This window comes from Vitis vinifera, chromosome 18 (assembly GCF_030704535.1).
Source record: "Vitis vinifera cultivar Pinot Noir 40024 chromosome 18, ASM3070453v1".
Classification (NCBI taxonomy): Eukaryota; Viridiplantae; Streptophyta; class Magnoliopsida; order Vitales; family Vitaceae; genus Vitis; species Vitis vinifera.
The window spans coordinates 29798880-29820713 of record NC_081822.1 but is presented as its reverse complement, the minus strand read 5'-3'; the positions used below and the strand labels follow the sequence as shown (position 1 = coordinate 29820713).

Below are 21834 nucleotides of genomic sequence, written 5' to 3'. Positions count from 1 at the left end.
TATCATAAGACTATTAAAAATCTAATTAACAATCAAGTTCTTATGTTCAAATTCCATATGTGTGAAAATTTTATTCTCTTGAAAACTTCTTTTGAGTGTTGTTATGAATTCTAAAAAAACTTTAAATTAAATCAATAAAAATGACAATATTATGTTTGATAAAGATGGTGATTTTAGTAATGATATAAATTTAATATCAAACAAAATATAAAATTTAGGTTATTCTATTGTGGTAAATAGGTACTTCTCTTCATTAGGATTTTATTATTTTGGATAATTGATGTTGTCAATTTAGACAGAGGATTAAGTTAAAAAATCCTTCATTTGACCTATTATTAAAATAAATCATTTTCTTATCAATTAATACTTTGAATTTAATAGAACTTCATTAACTACCATCTACGATATAAATAAAACTAAAAAAATTTGGATTAATAATAATTAAACGTATAATTATAAAAAATAGAAAATAAAAATAAAACTAAATAATTAATTAGAATGATAGAAGATATTCGATTTCTATTCCATTTTCTTAATAATAATATATGAAAATAATGAAATCAAAATGATTAAACAAATATATAATAAAAAACAATAAACAAAAAATAAAAGAAAATATTGATTTATGTTTAAAATTCATGATTTTATCAATAGTAAACTATAAAAATATAAAAACTAAAACTACATAAATGAATTATAATCATAATATATATATATACATGGTTGCTACTCACAATCTATTATTATGTTATCATCTATATATTTTTATTTTTGTGCCTCTTTTTTTATTCAATTTATTTAAGTTTTAATTAAAAAATGTTTAAGAATGGCAATTTGGGATTTTTTTTTTTAAACCCGGGATGGGTTCGAGTAATACCTTATCCAACCTCGCCTTGCCCGAATTATATATAAAATTAATTTTAAAAATTAAATTAAATTAATTTTTATTTTCCTATTTTTAATATATAATAATAATAATAATAGTAGTAGTAAAAAATATTTTCAATCAAATAAGTTATAAAAACTTATAATATTTTAATTATTTATAAAATAAATTTATTTTAATGTAATTAAAAAAATTAAAAATAATTTTAAATTTTTCAAAAAAAAGTTAAACGGGTCCAACAGACATGAAATTTTCTCATACTCGTCCTGTCCCGCCCCATTTAAATTTTTAAATAGACGGGGTAGGGCTAAGATCAGGGCGACTCGTCCCGAACTTACCCCATGGTCATCGGAGACCTTAAATAATATAAGACTTTAAGTTGTACAAGTTTTAACATGTATGCTTATCATAATCTTGTATTACATTAATAATTTAATATATTTTTATTTAATATAATTCATGACCCATATGAAAATTAGAAGTTGTATAATAATTGCTGACCCATATGAAAATTAAAATCAATTATTTATTTAAATGAAAACCAAAGAAAGAAATTTTGAAGATACTATAAGATGAAATTGAAATTTAAAAATTTTAAAATAATGTTTTTATCTTAAATAAAAATATTAAAATAAAAAAAATTAGATAATGGTTAAAAAAAAATGAATTTAATTTATTGTTTAATTTAAATATATTTTTGAACTTTTATTTCTATTTTATTTTATTTTTGTCTAAAAATAGTCAATAGAGTTGAATTTTAAGACTATGAAATAAGATGATTATGTGAAACTATAAAATTAATTTTTTTATTTAAAAAAAATTAATTTAAAACTACTTTAAAATGAAAATGAAATTTAAAAATCAAAATTAAAAGTTTTATCTCAAATAAAAAATATTAAAGTAAAAAATTCTAAGTCACCACTTGATCTTAATCTAAAGAGGACATTGCATGCATCCACCTTTTAGATAATAAATTTGTTAATGTAGTAAACTTTATTATTAATAAATAGTTATTAATAATTTTTTAGTTCTTTGAATACCATTAATAAATGTGTAGTAAACTTTATTATTAATGCATTTGTTGTAAACTTTATTGTTAATAAATTTGTGAATGCAATAAACTTTAGGGAGAATTGTGTTTTGGGCCCAGCTGGGCCCAAAAATTAACATTTGGTCCATATAACTTCCATAATTGATGAAAAGGATATGAGATGTTAAAAGACCAATATATCCTTCAAATTTCTATACATTATCCTTTAAAGACATAAAATAGTGATGGACTAAAATACCCAATGACCTTTCACATAAACTTTTTTTTTTTTGTCTTTATTGCACCATTATTCATGCAACCATAATAATTCTATTTTAACAATTTGGATTTTTCAATATTTAAAATTTTTTTATATATATAAATAATTGAAAATCAACATTATTTTCTATTTTAAATTATAAATAAAGAAAAATTATGTTCGAAAGCTATTTTAAAAAATACTTTCTAAAAAATAGTAATATGATTTATATTTTTTATATTTTCTTTTTGAAAAAACATTTATTTAAAAAATGAAAACTATTTTAAAAAATAAAAATTGAAAACCTTGTTTAGTACTATTTTTTATATGAAAATAATAAAAAGAACTAAATTTCATTCATTGATTATCCATTTTTTTTTTCATTAGTTATTTTAATAATAAAAAATGTTTACCATTAAACAAAGAAATTGATCAATTATGTGTTTTTTGTGGGATTATCTTTTATATGAAAAATAATTAAATAACTAAATTATATATATTTATTACTCTTTTTAATTTTATTTTCTTTATTTATTTTTTATCGAAAATTTTAATATATCCATAATTAACAAAGTAATAAATCAATTGTGCACATTTTAATCTATTAAAATAAATTAATTTCTAATTTAATAAATAAAATGAAATAAGTAAATAAATTTGGGGTTATTTCTATTTTTTAATATATCTTATATCAATATTTTTTATGATTAAATAAATTTTTTATTTTTTATTTTTTTAATTCCAAAAATAAAATGAAATAAATAAATAAATTTAGAATTTTCCAACTGATCTTATATTCATATTTCTTATGGTTAAATGATTTTTTTATTCTTTTTTCTTTATTTCCAAAAATAAAAGGAAATAAATAAATAAATTTGACTTAAATAATAGTTTTTAAGTAATTTCTTTGTCTTATTTTTAATTACATTTTGCATTGAAAATAAAATAAAATAACTTTTTTTTTTAGTCACTGTACAAGGTATTTACACTAAGTGTACATGACAAATATACTAACTGTACAAGGGTGTACAAGACTATTATTTGTAAAGGATTTTAAGTGATTCTAAAAAACTTGTTTGTTTATTTCCCTTAACCAAGGATAAACTAAGGATAAATGACATTCCTTACACACATTGGTTAAACATACATTCATCTCATGTATTTTATTTAACTTGTATATGGTCATTTTAATAGGTACCTCACTTATGATGATTGTAAAACAAAATTATACAACAATTTTTTTTCCTTTTTAAAACCAAACCGATGCAAACATGGTTAACTGACCTATTGTTAGATATTCATAAAATGATGTATGAAATTTGAGTTATTGTACAAGGGTATTACACTAATTGTACAAGGGTATTACACCAACTGTACAAGACAAATTTACTAATTGTACAAGGGTGTACAAGACTATTTTTTGTTAAGAATTTAAAGTGATTTCGAAAAACTTTTCCATTTTTTTCCACTCAAATATTTTTTCCCCACTCAAATTCTCTCACTCAAGAATTGTTTCGAATTTTATTTTTAAATTTCATCATCAAATTTTTGTAATTGCATATTTTGTTTTTGTAGGTTTAGCAATGTTCTTTCTTTCCATTATTATTATTATTTTTTTTGTGAAATTTTATCCACATGAATCTATATTTAAAATTATAATCATATTTATCAAATTTTTTACTAAGATTATCTTTAATTTTTTTTAATATATTTATACTCATTTATTTAAAAAATGAAAAACTAATTTTTTTTTGTAAACATGTTCTATTACCTTTCAAGTAAAAAATTAGATAAGTTTCAAAGTCAATAAATAAAAAAATTAAATACCACTTTCAATAATTTTTAGATAAAATTTTATATAATATATTTTATTTGAAACTTAATTTTTAAAGTTTAACTAAAAAATTGTATTGACAATTTTCTTGTTGTGACTCAAAATACTTTGCATTAGTCTATCTAGATAAGAAAAATTATTAATATAATATTAGAACTTTATATCTTAATTATTTTTTTCAACAAATTTATCTTTTTAAAAATTTTAAAATAAAAACATTAAAAATTAAAAAGCTAAAAAGATATATATATAATAAAGTGAAGTGATAGTTAATTTTAAATTTTTTTAAAATATGGTTAATGTAGAAAATATAAAAAATAAGAGAAAAATATAGATGAAAGGGTAATATAAATTTAAAATAAAAAATGAAAATTAAACTAAAAGATAAATACATAAAGATAAAAAATATTTGGATGAAAAATCCCAAAATTTTTATCATTGCTTTTAATAAGAGCAAAAAGATTCAATATCTTTAAAAATGAAAAATAAAAAAATATTATTGTTTTTTATTTGACATAAAATAGAAATATATATTGGAATAAAAAGGAAAAAAAAAGTTAGAAATGAGTAATATTTAATAGGGAATAGAAAAGGAAAAAAAACACAAAAAAAAATTAAAATTCACACTCACTTGTAGGCATATAAGGGATAAGGGTATTTTAGGAATTAATGAAAGACAATATCCTTCATCTTAATTTTCATACTTTATTTGGGTCTTGGGCTTAAATATGGGTGGTTGGAGGACTAAATGTTAATTTTTGGGCCCAGAGGGGCCCAAAACACAATTCTCCCTAAACTTTATTATTAATAAATTTGTTGGTCCTTTAAATGGTATGAGTCATTGTTTGAAGTAGGATATGGATTTAAATTTTCATTGATTAAAATCTAAAAATGATAATTTTGAGAGTTCTTTAAATGATATAGAAGCAGAAGGTTTCTTTATGTGGTATACATTAAGGATGTTATCATATATATATATATATATGACTTGTATTTTGGATATTGTTAGTATTTTGCATGTCATTATTTTGGACAAATGTCATGATGTATGTCTATTACTTGTTACATTTTTTGATTTAGTAATTATTGGTTAACATAAGTTTTATAGCATTGTTACTATTTTGGATTTATTTTAGACAAGATAGTATTACTATTATTTTGAAAGATGTCAAGTCAATTGAAATTTGATTTATTTATTTTGATTAATATTGGATTATAATATCAAAATATTGATTATGATATATACATGTGATAAAATTTAGAAATTTAATTGTATTTAAGATAAAACAAATTAAGAGATAAATTTTAATTTTTTTTAAAGAGACAACTTGAAACAAATTTTATTGTTTTAAATTCCACCTTTTTTTAATGTACAAGTTTTGGATTTTTTTTTTAAACTAAGGTTATCTTCTCAAGTAACAACTTATATGATATTTTAATTTTTTATACAAATTTTTATCTTGATGGACCAAATAAATTAAAATTAAATTCTTTTAGTGCATTTGAATAATTTAGAAAATAAATCATTTATAAATTTAAATAATTTTATGTAATTACATAGATATTGTCTTTTAATAAGACAACTTAAAAAAAATGAAGGGACAATTTAGGGTTTGTTTGACAACTATTTTTTAAAACAATTTTCTGTTTTTAAAAACAAAAAACTTGAAAAGACTTGTTTGATAATAAAATATTATTTTTTATTTTCTATTTTTAAAAACAAACAATAAGGTTTTTTCAGATAATATCTTTTAGTTGTTTTATATTATTTTCACTTGTTTTATGAGAGTTGTTTTAAAAAATAATTATACAAATATTTAGAATGATTAAAAATAAAATATTACACATAACAATTATTTTTAAAACATATTTAAAAATATTAAAAATAAGTTAAAAACATTCAAATTTCTAAATAAACTTTTATTTTACAAAACATTATAAAACAATTTTTAAAAACTATTTTTTAAAACAATTACTAAACATTGACTCTGAAAAAAAAATATTTTCAAAGAAACAAAATAAAAAATTTTATTTTCAAAGAAGTTGTATTTCTAACAAACAACTTTCATGTATATACATGAAAGTTTTAAAATTTTCTCTAAATGTTTTATAAAAAAATAAAATAAAAATATTTTAAAATTATAAATTTAAAAATCAACTTCTTACATAAAAGAAAAAAGAAAAAAAAAAGAAAAAAAGAAAAAAAACACTTTTAGTCTGTAGAAGTTCAAAAAACCCTACAAATCTATGTGAAAGGTATGAAGAGCGCCAAACATCATTCATGGAGGACGACGCCAAGGAGAGATGTGGGACTTCAGCCCCTGTTGGAGTGCCTTCGCATCTTCTTCTTCTACTCAAGACCACCGACCTTCTTCTTCTCAATTTTTATTACTATTTTCTGATTCTTCCCCTAATTTCTGATTTCTAATTTCTAGTTTCCATCTACTCTCATTCTCCAATCACTTGCCCCTGCTCTTCTTCTTAGTTTTGTTTTTCCAAAACCCCAGATTCTGTTTTCCCTAATGTGACGGATTGCTTGTTGTTCTGCTTCTGCTCCACAATGGACTTCTCAGAAGAATGGAAGTCGATATGGCCAATCTCTTCAGTCTTCACTCCCCCGCTCCTCATCTCCTCAAAACCCTCTCTCGGTCCTCTCTTTTTCAATCCTTCTCCCAATACCCTAACCCCCCTCTTCTCCAAACCCTCCTTTTCCTTCCCTCCTCACCTCCCTCGCTCCTCTCTCCTCCACGACCGCCTCCACCTCCTCCGCTGCCCAAATGCCGCCGTTTTGGCCCTCTTTCCCACCGGCGTCAACTCCGACCAAATTGGGTTTCTGCTATTGTCCGTAAAGGACTCCTGCTTGGATGTTAGGGCTGATCGAAACGGCGATGTTTTTGTGTCAAAGAAGCGGCTCAATCATCGGATTGTTCAGATTTTGGCCACCCCAATTGGGTATTCGTTTTCAGGTAATCCTGATTCTGTTGGGTTGGTCTTGGCTTGTACAATGTATTCTGTTCATTGGTTTAGTGTTAGAAATGATAACATCGACTCCGAGCCGGGGTTGATTTATCTGGGTGGTAAGGTGTTCAAGAGTTGTGCTGTTGTGAGCGCTTGTTGGAGTCCGCATTTATCCGAAGAGTGTTTAGTTCTGTTGGAGAGTGGTGAATTGTTCTTGTTCGATTTGGATTATTGTTGTTCAAATTCAAATTTTAAAGGAAATAGATTGAAGATCATGTGGCACAATGCAGATTGTTCAGGAGATGGTAAATGGTTGGGTTGTGAATTTAGCTGGCATCCTAGAATTTTGATTGTTGCACGATCAGATGCTGTGTTTTTAGTCGACTTGAGGTTTGATGAATGCAGCGTGAGCTGTTTAGCAAAGATTGGGATGCCAAGTGTAGGTGAATTGGTGCATAAGGAGCCGTTCATTTCATTTTCTATGGCAGGTTCTAATGGCTTTCACTTTACTGTGGCGTCTAATAGTTTGTTGTTTCTCTATGATATTCGTAATCCATTGATACCTGTGTTGCAATGGTCGCATGGTATTGACAAACCTTGTTATGTTCGTGTGTTTAAATTGTCTGAATTGAGGTCACACTCAAAGGATGACAAATATAAAGAGGCTTCAGAGTCGGCATTTTGTATTATAATGGGATCATTCTGGAAATGTGAGTGCCGAATGTTCTGCTATGGATCTTCCTTTCAAGATCCTAAAGGGTCAACTGCTTATGAAATTTCGAAACTTTGCAAATCCTATTATGCATGGGAACTCCCTTCAGAGCTTTCGTTGCTTGGTAATGAGTGTTTTTGTGGAACTTGTCTTTCAAGGAAAGAGTTTTTGAAGGGTACCCTTCCTGTGTGGGTTAATTGGCAACAAAAGAAGGACATAGTTGTGGGTTTTGGAATACTTGACAAGGATCTGTCTGCCCTATTATATGAGCCAGATAGTTTTGGTGGGTTTACATTGATTCGGTTGATGTCCTCAGGAAAGCTTGAATCACAGAGATATTATGCTTCATGGGATCTTGTAAAGAAGTCAGAAATAGCCCACAATAACTCCTTGTCTGATTTTAAAGATTATATGTACAGTATGGGTGATTTGGAATATGAATATATTAAGAAATTTAAGTATTTCAAACTTGCCTACCTATACGAATATTTTTGGAATGCTGATCTTGCTAAACTCCTCATTTGGAATATGAAGAAGCCTTGTGGGGGTCCCCTACAAGAGCCATCTTTTAATGTAGACTTTCGTGATCTTATTCTTGAAAAATTGAAGGCTTGTGGGTTCTCAAGATCATCTTCAGTTTCTGATGTTTTTAGAGATATTAGCATTCCGACAAGCATACATGAAGTTACTTGGAGGAGACTATGGTCAGGACTCCCTGTTGGTCTTTTACAGTGGGCATTTTCAAGCTACTCTGAATTCCTTGAAGTACTTGTGGACAAGAAGCAGGTATCCTTGGAATTCTTAATTGTACCAGACTCACCCCAGTTGCCTCCTTTCTTCTTAAGAAGGCCTTCATGCCGTAGCAATAAGTGGTCTCACAAAGTGCAACGTGATGATGCTCTTGTGGGTCCAGTACTTCCTCTTCCTATTTTATCTTTGCTTCGAGATATTCATGATACTGGGTGCTTTGATTTGGAAGAAGCAGATGGGTTTTCATTTCAGGAAGAAGTTTCCCTAGAATGCAATGAAGTCATGAAGGTCACTAGTGAAATGGCTGTGTCAGACTCTAGCTCTGAACTTCATGGTGACCATGCTATCTCCCTTGCTAATGACAGGGAAGAGACATGGATTGACACTCAGAATCTAAAGCCTTTCTACTTATATGATCAGCAACCATTTTCAGCTAAATGCTCTAGACTGGATCCTAGGCAGGATACCTCTGGTTATAAGGATGAGAGATTTGATACCTTGATTTTCAAAAAGCCTAAGGAACTTCTTGTTGATGGTGAGGTGGAAACAAGGGTTGGGCTAGAATTGTTTGATGACCTTTCCTCAGTAGAATTGAAGTTTGATGCTCCTGCTATGAACTTTGAAGCAAAGGAATTGCAAGCGTACAAAGCATTAAAGAGGCAGTTCTTGAAATCAAGAAGTTTTGACTTATATCAGGACTTCTTTAATCGATACAAAGTCCAAGACCAACATCCATAGTTTTCATAGGGAATCCTCAAAAATTTTGGTGAGTATTTAACCCCTGTTTTAAAAGAAATGCGAAAAGCCATTTTGATAAAGTGTAAAAAGAATAGAAAAAACAAATAGCTTTATGTACATCATACATGGATGAATGAAAAGGTTCCCATTTCCATTGAAATCAATGATGATATTAGTCTACTTTGTATTTCTCTACATTGAGATAAATTCTTCACAAATTTCTAGTCATGTTTATAATTGCTTTTGTTGGGAAGACTTCCTTGGGCTTCTTAGCAGTTTGACTGGAGCCTAGCATGATGTTTATTTGTTTATTTATTTGTTTTGTTGCTTGTTTCTTCTTTTGCCTTTTTCAGTTTCTTGATGCATAGGTATAATTTGTATGATTTGAGCCTTGCCTTTATACTAAAGAAATTAATGAATGACAAGACACTCATAAGACATCTATGTGCATGTGAGAGAACGGATTTTGCTTGGTGTATTTTTCATAGATAGGAACATTATTCACAAATCATTTGGTAGCTCATAAGATATTGATATTTAGACAAGCTAAAGAGATAAAAGGTAGTGAAACTGAAGATGTGTTAAAATTAGTTATATCTAAAAGAGTTTCAAGCATCCATTGCAGGTTATATTTCAAAATACTGGTGCTGAGGTGGTCAAGGACAAAGATGGAATGAATTCTTAGGAAAACAAACTGAATCAGTATTGTCAGAGTTAAGTTTCCTTATGGGTGGTGATTTTGATGCTCAATGTTAGAAGTTTAAGGTACACTTAAGTGACGCGGGATCTTAAAATTTCCAGTGGTGTAAGAGACACTCTCTTAAGTTGGTATGTTTCTTTTAAGGACAAGAAGCATAGAAAGGTTTGACGGGCAGTCCCTCTTTGTTTATTTTGGATGGTTTGGAAGGAAAGAAATAGGATAGTTTTTTATAATGAGGTCTTGTCAATTCAAAGATTGAAAAATTCCTTTGTTTGTAATATCTTTTCCTTGGCTAAATCTTCTATAGTTGTAGGCCCCTTAACTTTGTTTAACTTTGTGGACTGGTTGGGTTCTTGTTGAGGGCCGGTGAGTGCTTGTCCCTTTTTTTTTTTTAGGTGACGCTTGTATACTCCTTGTATGCTTTGGATCGCCTTTCAAGCACCCTTTATCTAATATATCTTTGTGCGTTTATATATAAAAAAAAATAAAATTCCCAGCGGTGTATAATTTTCTTGGGTTATAGAATGAAGTGAAAAGAAACATTCGACAATCACATCAAGTTTCCTAGGCAATCACACTTAGGGTTTCCTACACAGGCAATACTTAGGAAGAAGACAATCACACCCTCAAAAGAAACATAATAGATGCTGAAACTTTAATTAAAATTCTGATTATCCACTTTGAAAGACTACATAGGCATGTATAATTGACTCTTATGACCTTTCCCTATTAGGATAACTTCTATAATTCCTTCTCTTACCTTGTAAGCATAGGAAAGAGACAGAAAAACAATGTTATTTTGAAACTAAAAGAAATAGAAACTTTTTTAATGTAAGAAGAAGACTAAAAGAAATAGGAGCTTGTCAAGAAGTCAACCACTAAAGTGGTTTTTGTTTTTTTTTTTACTTAATTTTAAATAGAACTTAAAACTAAATAGTGCTTAATAGTTTTAAGTATTAAGTTGTTTGTTTTTTTAATATTTTATTTTTATTAAGTATTAAGAAGTAAAAATAAACCAATAGGTTACTTTTCACATTCAGAAAAAGCCAAATATTTTGGATTTTTCTATTCAATAAAAAATTTAAGAAATAAGTAATAAGTTAAAAAAAAGGAAAAAAAAAAAAAACTATCTAAAATTTGAAAGCAAGTCAATAAAAAGTTAAAAAAACAAGCAATACCTAACTAAAATAGAAATTTGACAAACTAAAATAAAACTAAAGAACAGGTAAGGAATGTTATTGACATTGGAAATGGTTTTGCATCTGAAGCTTTAAGAACATTATGTTTGGCTTACAAAGATAAGATGAAACCTTCAATGGAGACAATATTCTATGCAATGGTTCTTCATTGATAATGGTCAAAGGAATTAAGGATCTAGTGTGTCTGGAGTCAAGGATGTAAGTCAAACTATTTTAGCAGCTGCAATTGTTGTGCATACTGTAGAATTTGGTATACTTAAGATGATGGTTTTGGTCATATAAGAATCTAAACTTCACAAGCATCTTGAAGAGATGAAGGAAATAATATCAAGAATTCAGGTTTGTAACTGATTATAATGAAAACTTTAAACTTTGAATTCGTGGTTTGGAAGACCCAGAGATGCATTTACTTACATAATTGCTCAGTATGGATACATGTTAGCTTGGGGGGACCAGCAAACCTCAGCAGCCCATCCAAATACTATGCATGGAAAAGCTGTTTCAGTGACTAGTGATGAGACCAACGATGCTCCTGCTTTGCATGATTTTTGACTTGCCCTGAGCCTAGCTGGAACAAAGGTTTGCTTTTCTTCTTGGAGGAACTATTTTGAAAGTTCCTTCATTGTGTTCATCCAATCATCCTACTTTGTTTAACTTTTCATATTATGTTCACCTGTGGAGCTAAATTTCAAATTATCATATTTCATTTTTGTCTTTTTGTTTTTTCTGACATGGTCTATTGTTGTGTTGTTATTTGCACATCTCTTGTTTGTGTTATTTTATACTTGCTTAATGTTGGAGGCCATTTAATGATATGAATTTTTTTTCCTACTCTAGAATATTTTGTATGCAGTGATACATGCTGTTCTTGAAATACATGCTGTAAACATATAAGTGGGCTTTTACCAAAAAATAAAAAATAGAATGAAAAGAACAAAGAAAAAGAATGTTCACAATAATTTTCTGAATGTCATAAGTGCTCTATTAGCTTTCCGATGTATGAAGAGTATCGATAATGGAGTTCATCTAGTTCACTTTTGTATTTGTATGGATGCCACTATTTCTGCATGTTAATCCAGTTATCTAGTCTTATTCCTACTTTTGCATTTCCTGAACTTAACTGAATTCATGTATGCCATCTAGAGGTTGCCAAAGAAATTGCTGAGGCATCATAATGAACAGAAAACTTACAACTATAGTAAATTGGCTAGATGGGGCTGCACAGCATATATAAAGCATTCAAAAGTTTGTATAACCTGTATGATTTAGTCCAGTGATCTAAGAGTAAAAACAAGGTAGTCCTAGATGTTAAAGGTTTAGCCAAAAATTTCAGAGCAATCATCTTTTCTAGAGAAACACCAATTCAGGATCTACAACCACCCCAGTGTTACTCGCCTAGGGCTTCTGTACATCCTACTTGGTAGAGTCCTAAATTCCAGGTCACAGTTGATGTTGTTACCCTTGTAATAAATTTTATTTCTGCATGCTTCTCAGCATAGTTGGTTGCTGTGGGTCAACATGATTATCAACACTCTTGGGGCATGGGCGTCCGCTATGGAACCTCCAAATGATGGACTAATGAAAAAGGACTCCTGTTGGGACTAGAAAAAAAATGGCAGTAAAAATTGACTAAAAAAAGGCTTAAAACAAGAACATAATAATATAAGGCTATAGATGGCAATAAAAGAATAAGCTTTGAAATTTGATGGTGCCATTGTAGTTAAGATTAGGTGTTCTCTAAAAATGATGGGACAATGTGAAAACATCAATATTTGATATATAGGTTGAACATTTACATTGAGGCCTCAAGGTTGATACGACCATCCACTTGGAGGCCTTGAAGGCATTTCTTCTGTAGAAAACCATCTTTAACCATTAGTTTTATATGGTTAAAAGTCAGTACACAATGTAAATTTTGTAACTCTCTTTCCTCATAGTTTCATTATTTATTTGTTTATGCGGTTTTGCAAAAGAGATCACTGTTTCTTTCTTTATTCTAAAGAACACATACAATATTTATAATAACTCAGAGCCTGTTTCCAAGAAGAATACGTTTTATACACAGCCCAGATATACCTTAATGAGTACACATTTTCCTTTAATGAGATTTTATGGTGTGACCTTTTTGTTTGGTGGTTAGTAGTTTTTAAATTGATCTCATATTTGCTAAATTACAAGGAAGTGCATTTGTCAGTTGAGTTTTATTCAGCGGAGCCACTGAGAGTGGTCTATTTTGTGGGCATTTATCTTATCCTATGAGAGAAATTTATTTGATATTTACATTATTTCAGGTATATTAAAGACCATGATAGATGAATCCTTATGGAATGCAAAATCCATCTAAAGCTCCCATGCAGTAAGAGACTATGATTTTGCCATCAGAGGCAGGTAAAATCAATTTCTCTTTCTGATAAACATCTTTTATTTACTTTTTTTCTTTCACTGTTAGGTTCCAACCTCAAACATTCCTTCCCCAACCCCTTGCCATCTGAACTGTGTCAAGGAGATAAATCAAATTTTGCATACTCGATGTGGCATTTTACAGTTGTTTGTTTTGTACTTTAACCGAGTTTTTCTCTGCACTGTTTGGGTCTCTAATTCTTTACTGTTTTATTTATTTATGTCTTATGCCTTAAATTCTGCTTCCATGCGGAGCATGTTTCTGGAAGTCTTTATTTCTTAGATTCTGCTTGTACTTTTAAAACTATCATAACAAAGATTTTCTTTAATGAAGCTTATATATGGAATTTTTTCTTTAATGGAGTGATGGAAACTGACATGTAGGAAATTGATAGAAGATCACTGCAGAAGTTGTGTAACATCAACACAAATAGTGGAGATTAGTTCCCTTTGCTTTTGTATACACCCTTAATCACCTAGATGATTGGCCATTCAAGGAACCAGTAGACTCTCTTGACATGCCCAATTATTATGATATCATTAAGGACCCCATGAGTTAGAACTGTTTTATTAAATATTATTCCAGCTCTTATATAATCTTATGCACCATTCCCAAATGGTCACCAGTTCGAGTCTCCTCAGGGCCACTGGAGGTTTACCCGGTCGTTAACTTCAGGGCCCCGTGGGATTAGTCGAGGTGTGCGTAAGCTGGCCCGGACATCCACGGTTATAAAATATATATATATATATATATATATATATATATATATATATAATCTTATGCACCACAGTTCACTATTCCTTGTATGAAGAAAAGCATACCATTTTATTCATGATTTGTGTAATTGCATACTATCACTGAAGTTGTCAAGGCATGTTTTGCTGGTAAAAATGATGATTTCTCATGTTTTCAGGAGCATTGAAAATGAAAATTGTGCACAAAAAGTTTCTGGGTAAAGTAATAAATTTTTGGAGGATTGAATTTTAGTTAATGGACACATATTTCCCCCACCAAACTAGGTAGTATTTTGACTAACTTTGAAATCCCTAGCCACTCAGTTGAAATACAAATTTTTGTTAATATGTCAGGAAAAATATCATTGTTACATAATCAAGATTCAAGTCAGATTATGCTTTGGTTTAACTTCTCTGATAAAAATAAGTTCAATCACTCTGCCTGAAGGTCACTTAGTTTCAATAATTTTCTTGGGTTAAGAACAGTTCTTGTGAAGTCAGTGGAAAGAAATTATCATATTAAAAATTCTTTTGATTGCTCTTATCACTGTTCATGACCATGCTGTTATTCTTTCCCACTAATGTATCAGTTTACAGAAAAAAGAAAAAAGAAAAAAAGACAGAAAAATCCCTTATTTAGGCTTTGTTTGAATCATAGGAAGTGTTGAACATCGCATTCGGTCAATTGTGCTAGTCATCAATTGGATGCAAGAGACTACTAGAAATGGCTTTAACTGTCAGATAGTTGATGCAAAGATGTTGGACAGATAATGATATACAAAGTACTAAAGTATCTTTGTCTATCTTTATCTGGGTAATTGGATAGGGTTAATCACTTCATAAAAAATAGATGTAGTGTCACTCTCAAAGGAAGACATATATAAAGTAATTGCACACTACTGCTTTAACTAGAAAACAGGCGAATTGGTCCTGATGTGGGAAAGTGAGGTTGTTAGAATATAGCTATAAATAGAATAAAGGATGAAGGAAAAAGGACCTTCTGGAAAACTCAATTTTGGAGCTCTTACATTTTGATGCCATATATGGGAAAGAAGCATTGAAGAGGATGTCTCAAGGAATGGAGCAGTTGGGTAGATTGGATGGGGGAGATCAAGTCAGAGAAGGAGATTCATTCCATCGACTGTAAGAGTGTATGGACTAGCAAAACAAGTGTAGTTTGATCAACGAATATGCTCTTTGATGTAACAGAATGAAATGTTAATAAACAATAATGCAGAGTTGAGGGCTAGGGTGAGATTAAGGCACTCTCCTTTGCCATTGACCATTTCAACTCCCACTACTGTTGAGAGATCCCACTGGGAAAAGTCTCCTTTGTCTTTGGAGGAGGATAAGTCAATAAGAAATGAAATCATTCTGTCTTTCAAAGATAAAGGCTTTCTGGAGATGCAATTGGACAAATTGAAGGCCCATGTTGATTCCATGAGGGGAAGGAATGCCCATCCATTGGTGAAGAGTTTGCAATTCAACTGAGTGGTAGTTCGTTTTCTTCACATATTTTAGAGGCTAAAGTGTCCTCTAGGTTGCTATTCCCTAAGTTCCATGTTTACAATGGTATGGGGATCTGATGGATCATGTGATCCATTTCTGTGAATTAATGGCATTTGTGCATGGCAATTATGCATTTTTTTCTTTTTTCTTTTTTCTTTTTTTTTGTTTTTTGATAGGTAAAGAAAGCAAATATATTAAAAGCACTTGGAAAAGGCACACAAAGTACACACGAAATATACAAGTAGCAGTTGAATACAACCGAATACAAGCAAAAGAAAAAGGGAAAGAAAGAACAAACAAGGACAATGACCCTTCACTTAAGTACACGCAAACCCAACCTAAAAGAATACAATGGAATGAAACTTTTATCAATTGGACATTTTGTTCTTTATCTTGAAAAGCACTTCCTTTAAGCAAACCAAGCCCGTTCTTTGCAATTTGATCAGGGACTGAAAAACGCTTCTTTTCTCTTTTTCATTGGCCCCTCTAACATTCCAGGAAAGTGCTCACAACTTCATTGATTAACTGAAACTAACTCCTGACCCTTCTTTCCATCCTTCCCACCCCTTCCAGCTTTACGAAAATTGATGGAGCATTCCAACTCCTCTTCAAGTTTTGACAAGCCAACTTTCCTTTTCCTAGGAGCGCTAGACTGACTCTTAAACTCTTTCCTCACCTTCAATTTCCTTAAGAGATTCAAAATCTTCACCTCGTAACCTACAATTGGCATGCCCAAACACTTGCTAAAATTTGTCAAATAACTGTCAGCCCAATCATCTAGATGAGAACCATCCTCATCACTCCTCCCACTGTCCTCTATCTCTCCCAAAAAAAATTTCTGCTTGTCATCACCAACTAACCCTGTTGAACCTTCCTACACGATCTCACTACATCCACCCAAACCATTTTAATCAAGTCAACTTCCAAACAAGACTGCCCCTCTCTAGAATCCTAGGTCCCATGGAACTCCTCCCATCCACTAAAACCACAGAAACACCCAAAGAAGAAGAAAAGGCACCTAAACCCCCCAAAGGAAGCACTGAAAGGGGAGAAATACCTAGAAATCTTATGGCTTCCTCCAACAGGGCATCGTTAGAGAGCAGAGGGCCTATTTGCATCTGTAAGCCAGACCTTGAGGACACCCAGCCCCGTAATGAAGTGAGCATCACAAAGTCAGCATCTTCCCCAAAAAACCTCTCCTTCATACTCAAATCACCAATCTTGCAGCTCCGCTTCATCACAATACCCACTTTTCTTGTTTCAAGGGAAAAAGAAGCAATAGGAGCAATGACTCCTTCAACAGAGGTGAGGCCTGCCTTATGCACCTCTCTGGCCCAACACAAGGGCTTCTTAAAGACTGCCCCTCACAACTCTTGGGTAGGGCATACTAAGAGGGCCCAACAAAGCCCTCATTAGAAACATAATCAACTCACTTCCCAACTAAGGGCTTGTTCTCCTCTTTTTAGGCTAAACTATCAACCACTCGGTCCATCCCACTTCCCAAACCACTCTTTGCAGTGCCAGCTGCATCACTCCTGCACAGGCTTGCAGATCCCTCAGACACATCATAGCATGCCTCCCCCTCTCGCACAACGCCTTTCCCCTTCCAACCTTGAGAAGCCACCTCACCCACAACTTTTTGACTTTCTAGAGAACCAAATTTAAACTCCTTTAGGGTGCATGAACTCCCGTCACCCTTATCCCTTATCTCTCGCCAGTTTCCTTTTGAGACCACTTGCGACATCCATGAGGGGACTTCCCACCATAGCTGCACTGCAAAGCAAATCGGCCCCACCACTACTCTCAGAGAGCCAAGAAGCTTTCTCCCATCAGATTTTACAAGAACTCTGGCCCATTGTTTGTTGCGACTTTGGGCAGTATCTTCATCCACCGCCCCAAAACCACCACACCTATCTCCTAAAAGCTGGAAAAGCTTCATGCTCCACAAATGCAATGGAAGACCTAAAAGCCTCACCCAAACTTCTTTGTCATGAAACCGATTTCGAAAGCAACCCACTGGAGGGTCCCACTTGCTTAAGGACAAATGCTTGTTTTCAAACAGTCTCAACCCCTTGTTAAGCATTGAATCTGCCTCTGAAGAAGTTTCAAAGTCAAATAAAATAAAAGAGCTCCCAAGCAAAAATAAAGACAACCCTCCTCTTAATTGCCATTGAATAGCCCACTTCTTTACAGCACCCAGGTAAGGCACTGGGTCTGTGAGATCCCACCACCTACCCACCAAACTGGAATTTAAAGATTGGACCCCTGAGAGAACCTCCCTTTCTTTGAGTTGAATCCAAATTGCCTTCCCCACTTCACCCAAAACCTTCCAAGCTTTGTCTGCATAAGTCTTGGCCATAGGTATAACTCTCTTGCTCCCCTCCTCCGACCACTTCCAAAGAACACCTTCCCACCTTCCCTAGATCATTGAGAGGGAGGAACCACCCCAAGGCTACAAAGCTTCACAATCAACATACACCAACCCTTGAAACTCCTCTACTTTCTATAAAGACAAGAATGAATTTCTTTACCTCCACAGAGGCCACTGAACATTGGAGAAACCTGCCAGCACCTTTGCTGCAACACTGCAACCTAAAACTTCTCCCCCCTTCCTCTCACTCCGAAGAAGCAAAAAAACCTTTCTCCTCCCGATAGCACAACTCCACTATTTCCAGTAGCTGAGACAAGCTAAACTCCCCAAATCCTACCTCCCTCCACAATTTTCCCTTGCAATCTGCCATTTACCTCCTCAATGGAGATTTCAATTGTGCAAAACTTTTCTATCAAGTTTGCAGAGACCTACCCTTGTGTGGCTTCTCAATCTTCCAAGTGGAACCATAACTTCTTTTGCTAGTTTGTATACAATGTCCATGTCACAGTACATGTGTTCCTCTCAGCAGAGAAGAGAAATGGGTTCTTTATTCAATATTTGGATGAATGAAGTGAATGGAGTAAGAGAATACGTCTGGCATTTTAGCACAATGTTAGTTTAAGGGTAGGCTTATAACAACTTAACTACTTGGATAGCACTCATTGTAAAAGTTCTTTCACAAGAAAAAACCTGCCATGATGGAAGAATCTTTCATAAGAGCCTATAAGTATGTAAGTTTGGAGGAGGATACGGCCATTGCAACTCCTAAGGTGGTGTCAACCTCCAAGTAATTAAGTAAGAAGCAACTTGGTAGACAAGATGTATACCAACATGGTAAACAGGCTTGATAGAATGATAATTGGAAATTCAGGGTACAAGGTAGAGACATTGAAGCTGTCTTCTCCAAGTTAAATGCTCCTTATTCCCAAGTTTTTGCAGGAGCTATTTGAGTTGTAGGATTGCAGTTTGCTGCCTTGGGCTGAAAAAGACCAAATTAAAGAGGAGAAAAAGACCAAATTAAAGAGGATAAAAATACATTTTGTTCCTATCATCACACTCCTGGTCGCAAAATAGAGGTTGTAGATGCCTGAAACATGTTGAAATGTACCAACACGGGGCAACTATTGTAGTTCTTGGATATAGGCAATAACAGAATTGAGGAGGCCAAAAAAGTTGGGCAAAATGTGGGAGGGGAGTTAACTGAGAGTCAAAGGCATGTGAGTTATGTTATTCATGGTGAGAGTTGATATCCAGTAACCTGGATTGGGAGATACCATATTTTAATTACCTAAAGAGAGTGGGATTTCCCAACCCCATAATGGCGCTTTAGTCATCACTCTACTGATGGCCAATTGTGAAGTCCAACAGATATTGATTAACTCTGGTTCCTCTGTTAATAGCTTATTCCTTTCTACTAACCAACGAATAGGCATCTGAACAGAGCTGCTAATTTCTAGCAGCAGCTTCTTAGTTGGTTTCAATAGAAGATTGTTAACTAAGAAGTCTCATGGTTACTTGATGTTAAGGTTTATAAAGGCAGTACATAATCCAACTTGGTTCACCAATATTGTGATGGTTTCAAAGAAGGATGGGAAGTGACATTTTTCTGTGGATTATATATACGTATATATATATATATATATATATATATATATATAAGGCTTTCCCACTCCTGAGGATAGGTCAGTTGGTAGATATGACAAGGGTCGTCAAAGATTATTCTTTATCAATGCATATTTTGATTATAACAAGATAAAATGGAGCCAAGTGATGTAAAAAAAATGCTTTCATTACTTAGAGAACTTTGTTAGTTGTTTATGTCCTTTGGATTGAAAAACACAGGTGCAACCAATCAAACTTGTGTTATGAGTGTTTTCTATCTTGCTAGGGAAGACTATGGAGGCTTGTATTAACGATGTGCTAGTCAAAACTAAGTTAGGCTCACATTTCTCAGATCTTAAAGGCATGACCCCATTCCATCAAATGTGCTAGTCATCAGTAGGACACAAGATATTAGTGGAAATATATTTACTTTTCAAATGGTCAATTCAAAGATTCTGGATAGATAAATGATGTACAAAGTGCTGAAATAGCGTGTCTGAGTACTTTGATAGGCTTTAATGAATCTGTAATAAACATATACATTTGTTACTCTTAGAGAAAGACATCTAGATAGAATAACTATCCATTATTGCCTTAGGTAGAAATTAGGAGCAATGGGGCTAATGTGGGAATTTGAGCTTGTTAAAATAAAGTTATAAAACAAGTAGAAGTATCAAGGAAAAAGAACCTTTTAAGCCAACTCAATTTTTGAGCTCTTACAAAAAGTATTAATAAAAGGAAAAAGAAGTATAAAAAGTAAGAACAAATATCCGAGTTCTCATATTTGATTTTCAATGGGAAGTACCAAGGAAAATCAGCTGTAATAAACACTATTTAAAAATTTTTATATTTTCAAATTCTTCTTTTCTTCATATACAAAAAATAAATAAATAAATTTAGAGAAATAGGTAAGAAAACTTATTAGGTTTGAATTTATTTTTTGTTTTTTTATTTATGTTTTCTTTTCTCCTAGTTTAATTTTCACATCCATTTTTCCTTCACGTTTCCTCTTAAACTTTATAAGAGCTAAATGGAGCTTCCTAAGTTATGCATTGGCTGGTTGCACACATGATCCAATAGCTAGAAAAACTCCTATTTGTCTATCTTTACCCCTTTCTTGCCTCCTTCAGCCATTTTACAAGCAAAATCCCCATGATATCCATGCAATCTGTTCAAATGTAGGCATTATTATTATTTATTTTTTCTATACACACACACACACACACATATATATATATATAGAGAGAGAGAGAGAGAGAGAAATTTATAATTGCCTCATGCCTTAATGGATAATATTTGTGTGCAGACTCAGAGAGTTCAAAGAGGATAGGGTGGAAGCAATATTAGATTACATTGGAGATGTGTGTGGCAGATAAGAGGAGAATGCTTTGCCAATGCCCTCCCATAAAACTTACATGATACAACATTATAAATGTTCACATGCCCTCTCTTTTGTTTTCATTTTCTTTTTCTTTCTTGTGCTTCTGTATATATGTATGGCAATTTCTCAATTTGATGGATAATGTACAAAGTTCAAATTCTTTTCTCAACCAAAATTCAAAATCCATTTGTCAAATTCAATAATAATTGGTTTGTTCTCATAAGTGGAGATTTGGACTTTAGTTTCAGCTGTTAGATGAGTAGGGATTGTCATTTTACCCCTTCTATAATATTTTGTGTACCATGTTTCATGCCCCTATTATGAGAGAAATTGTTGCTTGTAAATGTATTAATGATTCAATTTTGAATTTTAATGTAAATGGAATTTGGATTAAATTTGGACAATTTTTCTCATGTGATTTATTTCAACCCTCTTTGAGAGAGCTTTTTATATGCTAAAAGCAAATATTAGAAGATACTGATGTTTGGATAGAACTCTCAAATATGATCCCAAAAATTGAAACCTGATTTATTGATTTATTTACATATAATTGATGAATTGAGATCTGATCCATCTATGGTGAATTGGGGTGTTTGTGCTATGGACTATTCATAGTTGAGATGACTTATCCTAATGTGGTGTTAGGCAGGCTGGAGAATTACGGAGATTTACTGAGAAAGTTTCAGGGGATAATTGCCAATTTAGTATAATTTGAGTTTGGTTTAGGTGTGTTTGAGACCCGAGTTATGGTTTTAAGTGGGTTGTAAATG

General features: G+C 31.8%; 1 protein-coding gene across 2 annotated transcripts; it reads left to right on the top strand.

Moving 5' to 3' along the window:
- Positions 1 to 6239: 6239 nt before the first annotated feature.
- LOC104882767 (hypothetical protein) lies at positions 6240 to 21287 on the top strand. 2 transcript variants are annotated; one of them, XM_019226732.2, is made up of 4 exons: positions 6240 to 9195; positions 11493 to 11645; positions 13358 to 13454; positions 20990 to 21287. In XM_019226732.2, the coding sequence occupies exon 1, from the start codon at positions 6570 to 6572 to the stop codon at positions 9165 to 9167; it is 2598 nt and encodes an 865-aa protein (XP_019082277.1). In that variant the 5' UTR covers positions 6240 to 6569; the 3' UTR covers positions 9168 to 9195; positions 11493 to 11645; positions 13358 to 13454; positions 20990 to 21287. The 2 variants fall into 2 exon arrangements, with proteins under 2 accessions (XP_019082277.1, XP_019082278.1); XM_019226733.2 differs by lacking the exon at positions 11493 to 11645.
- Positions 21288 to 21834: the final 547 nt, after the last annotated feature.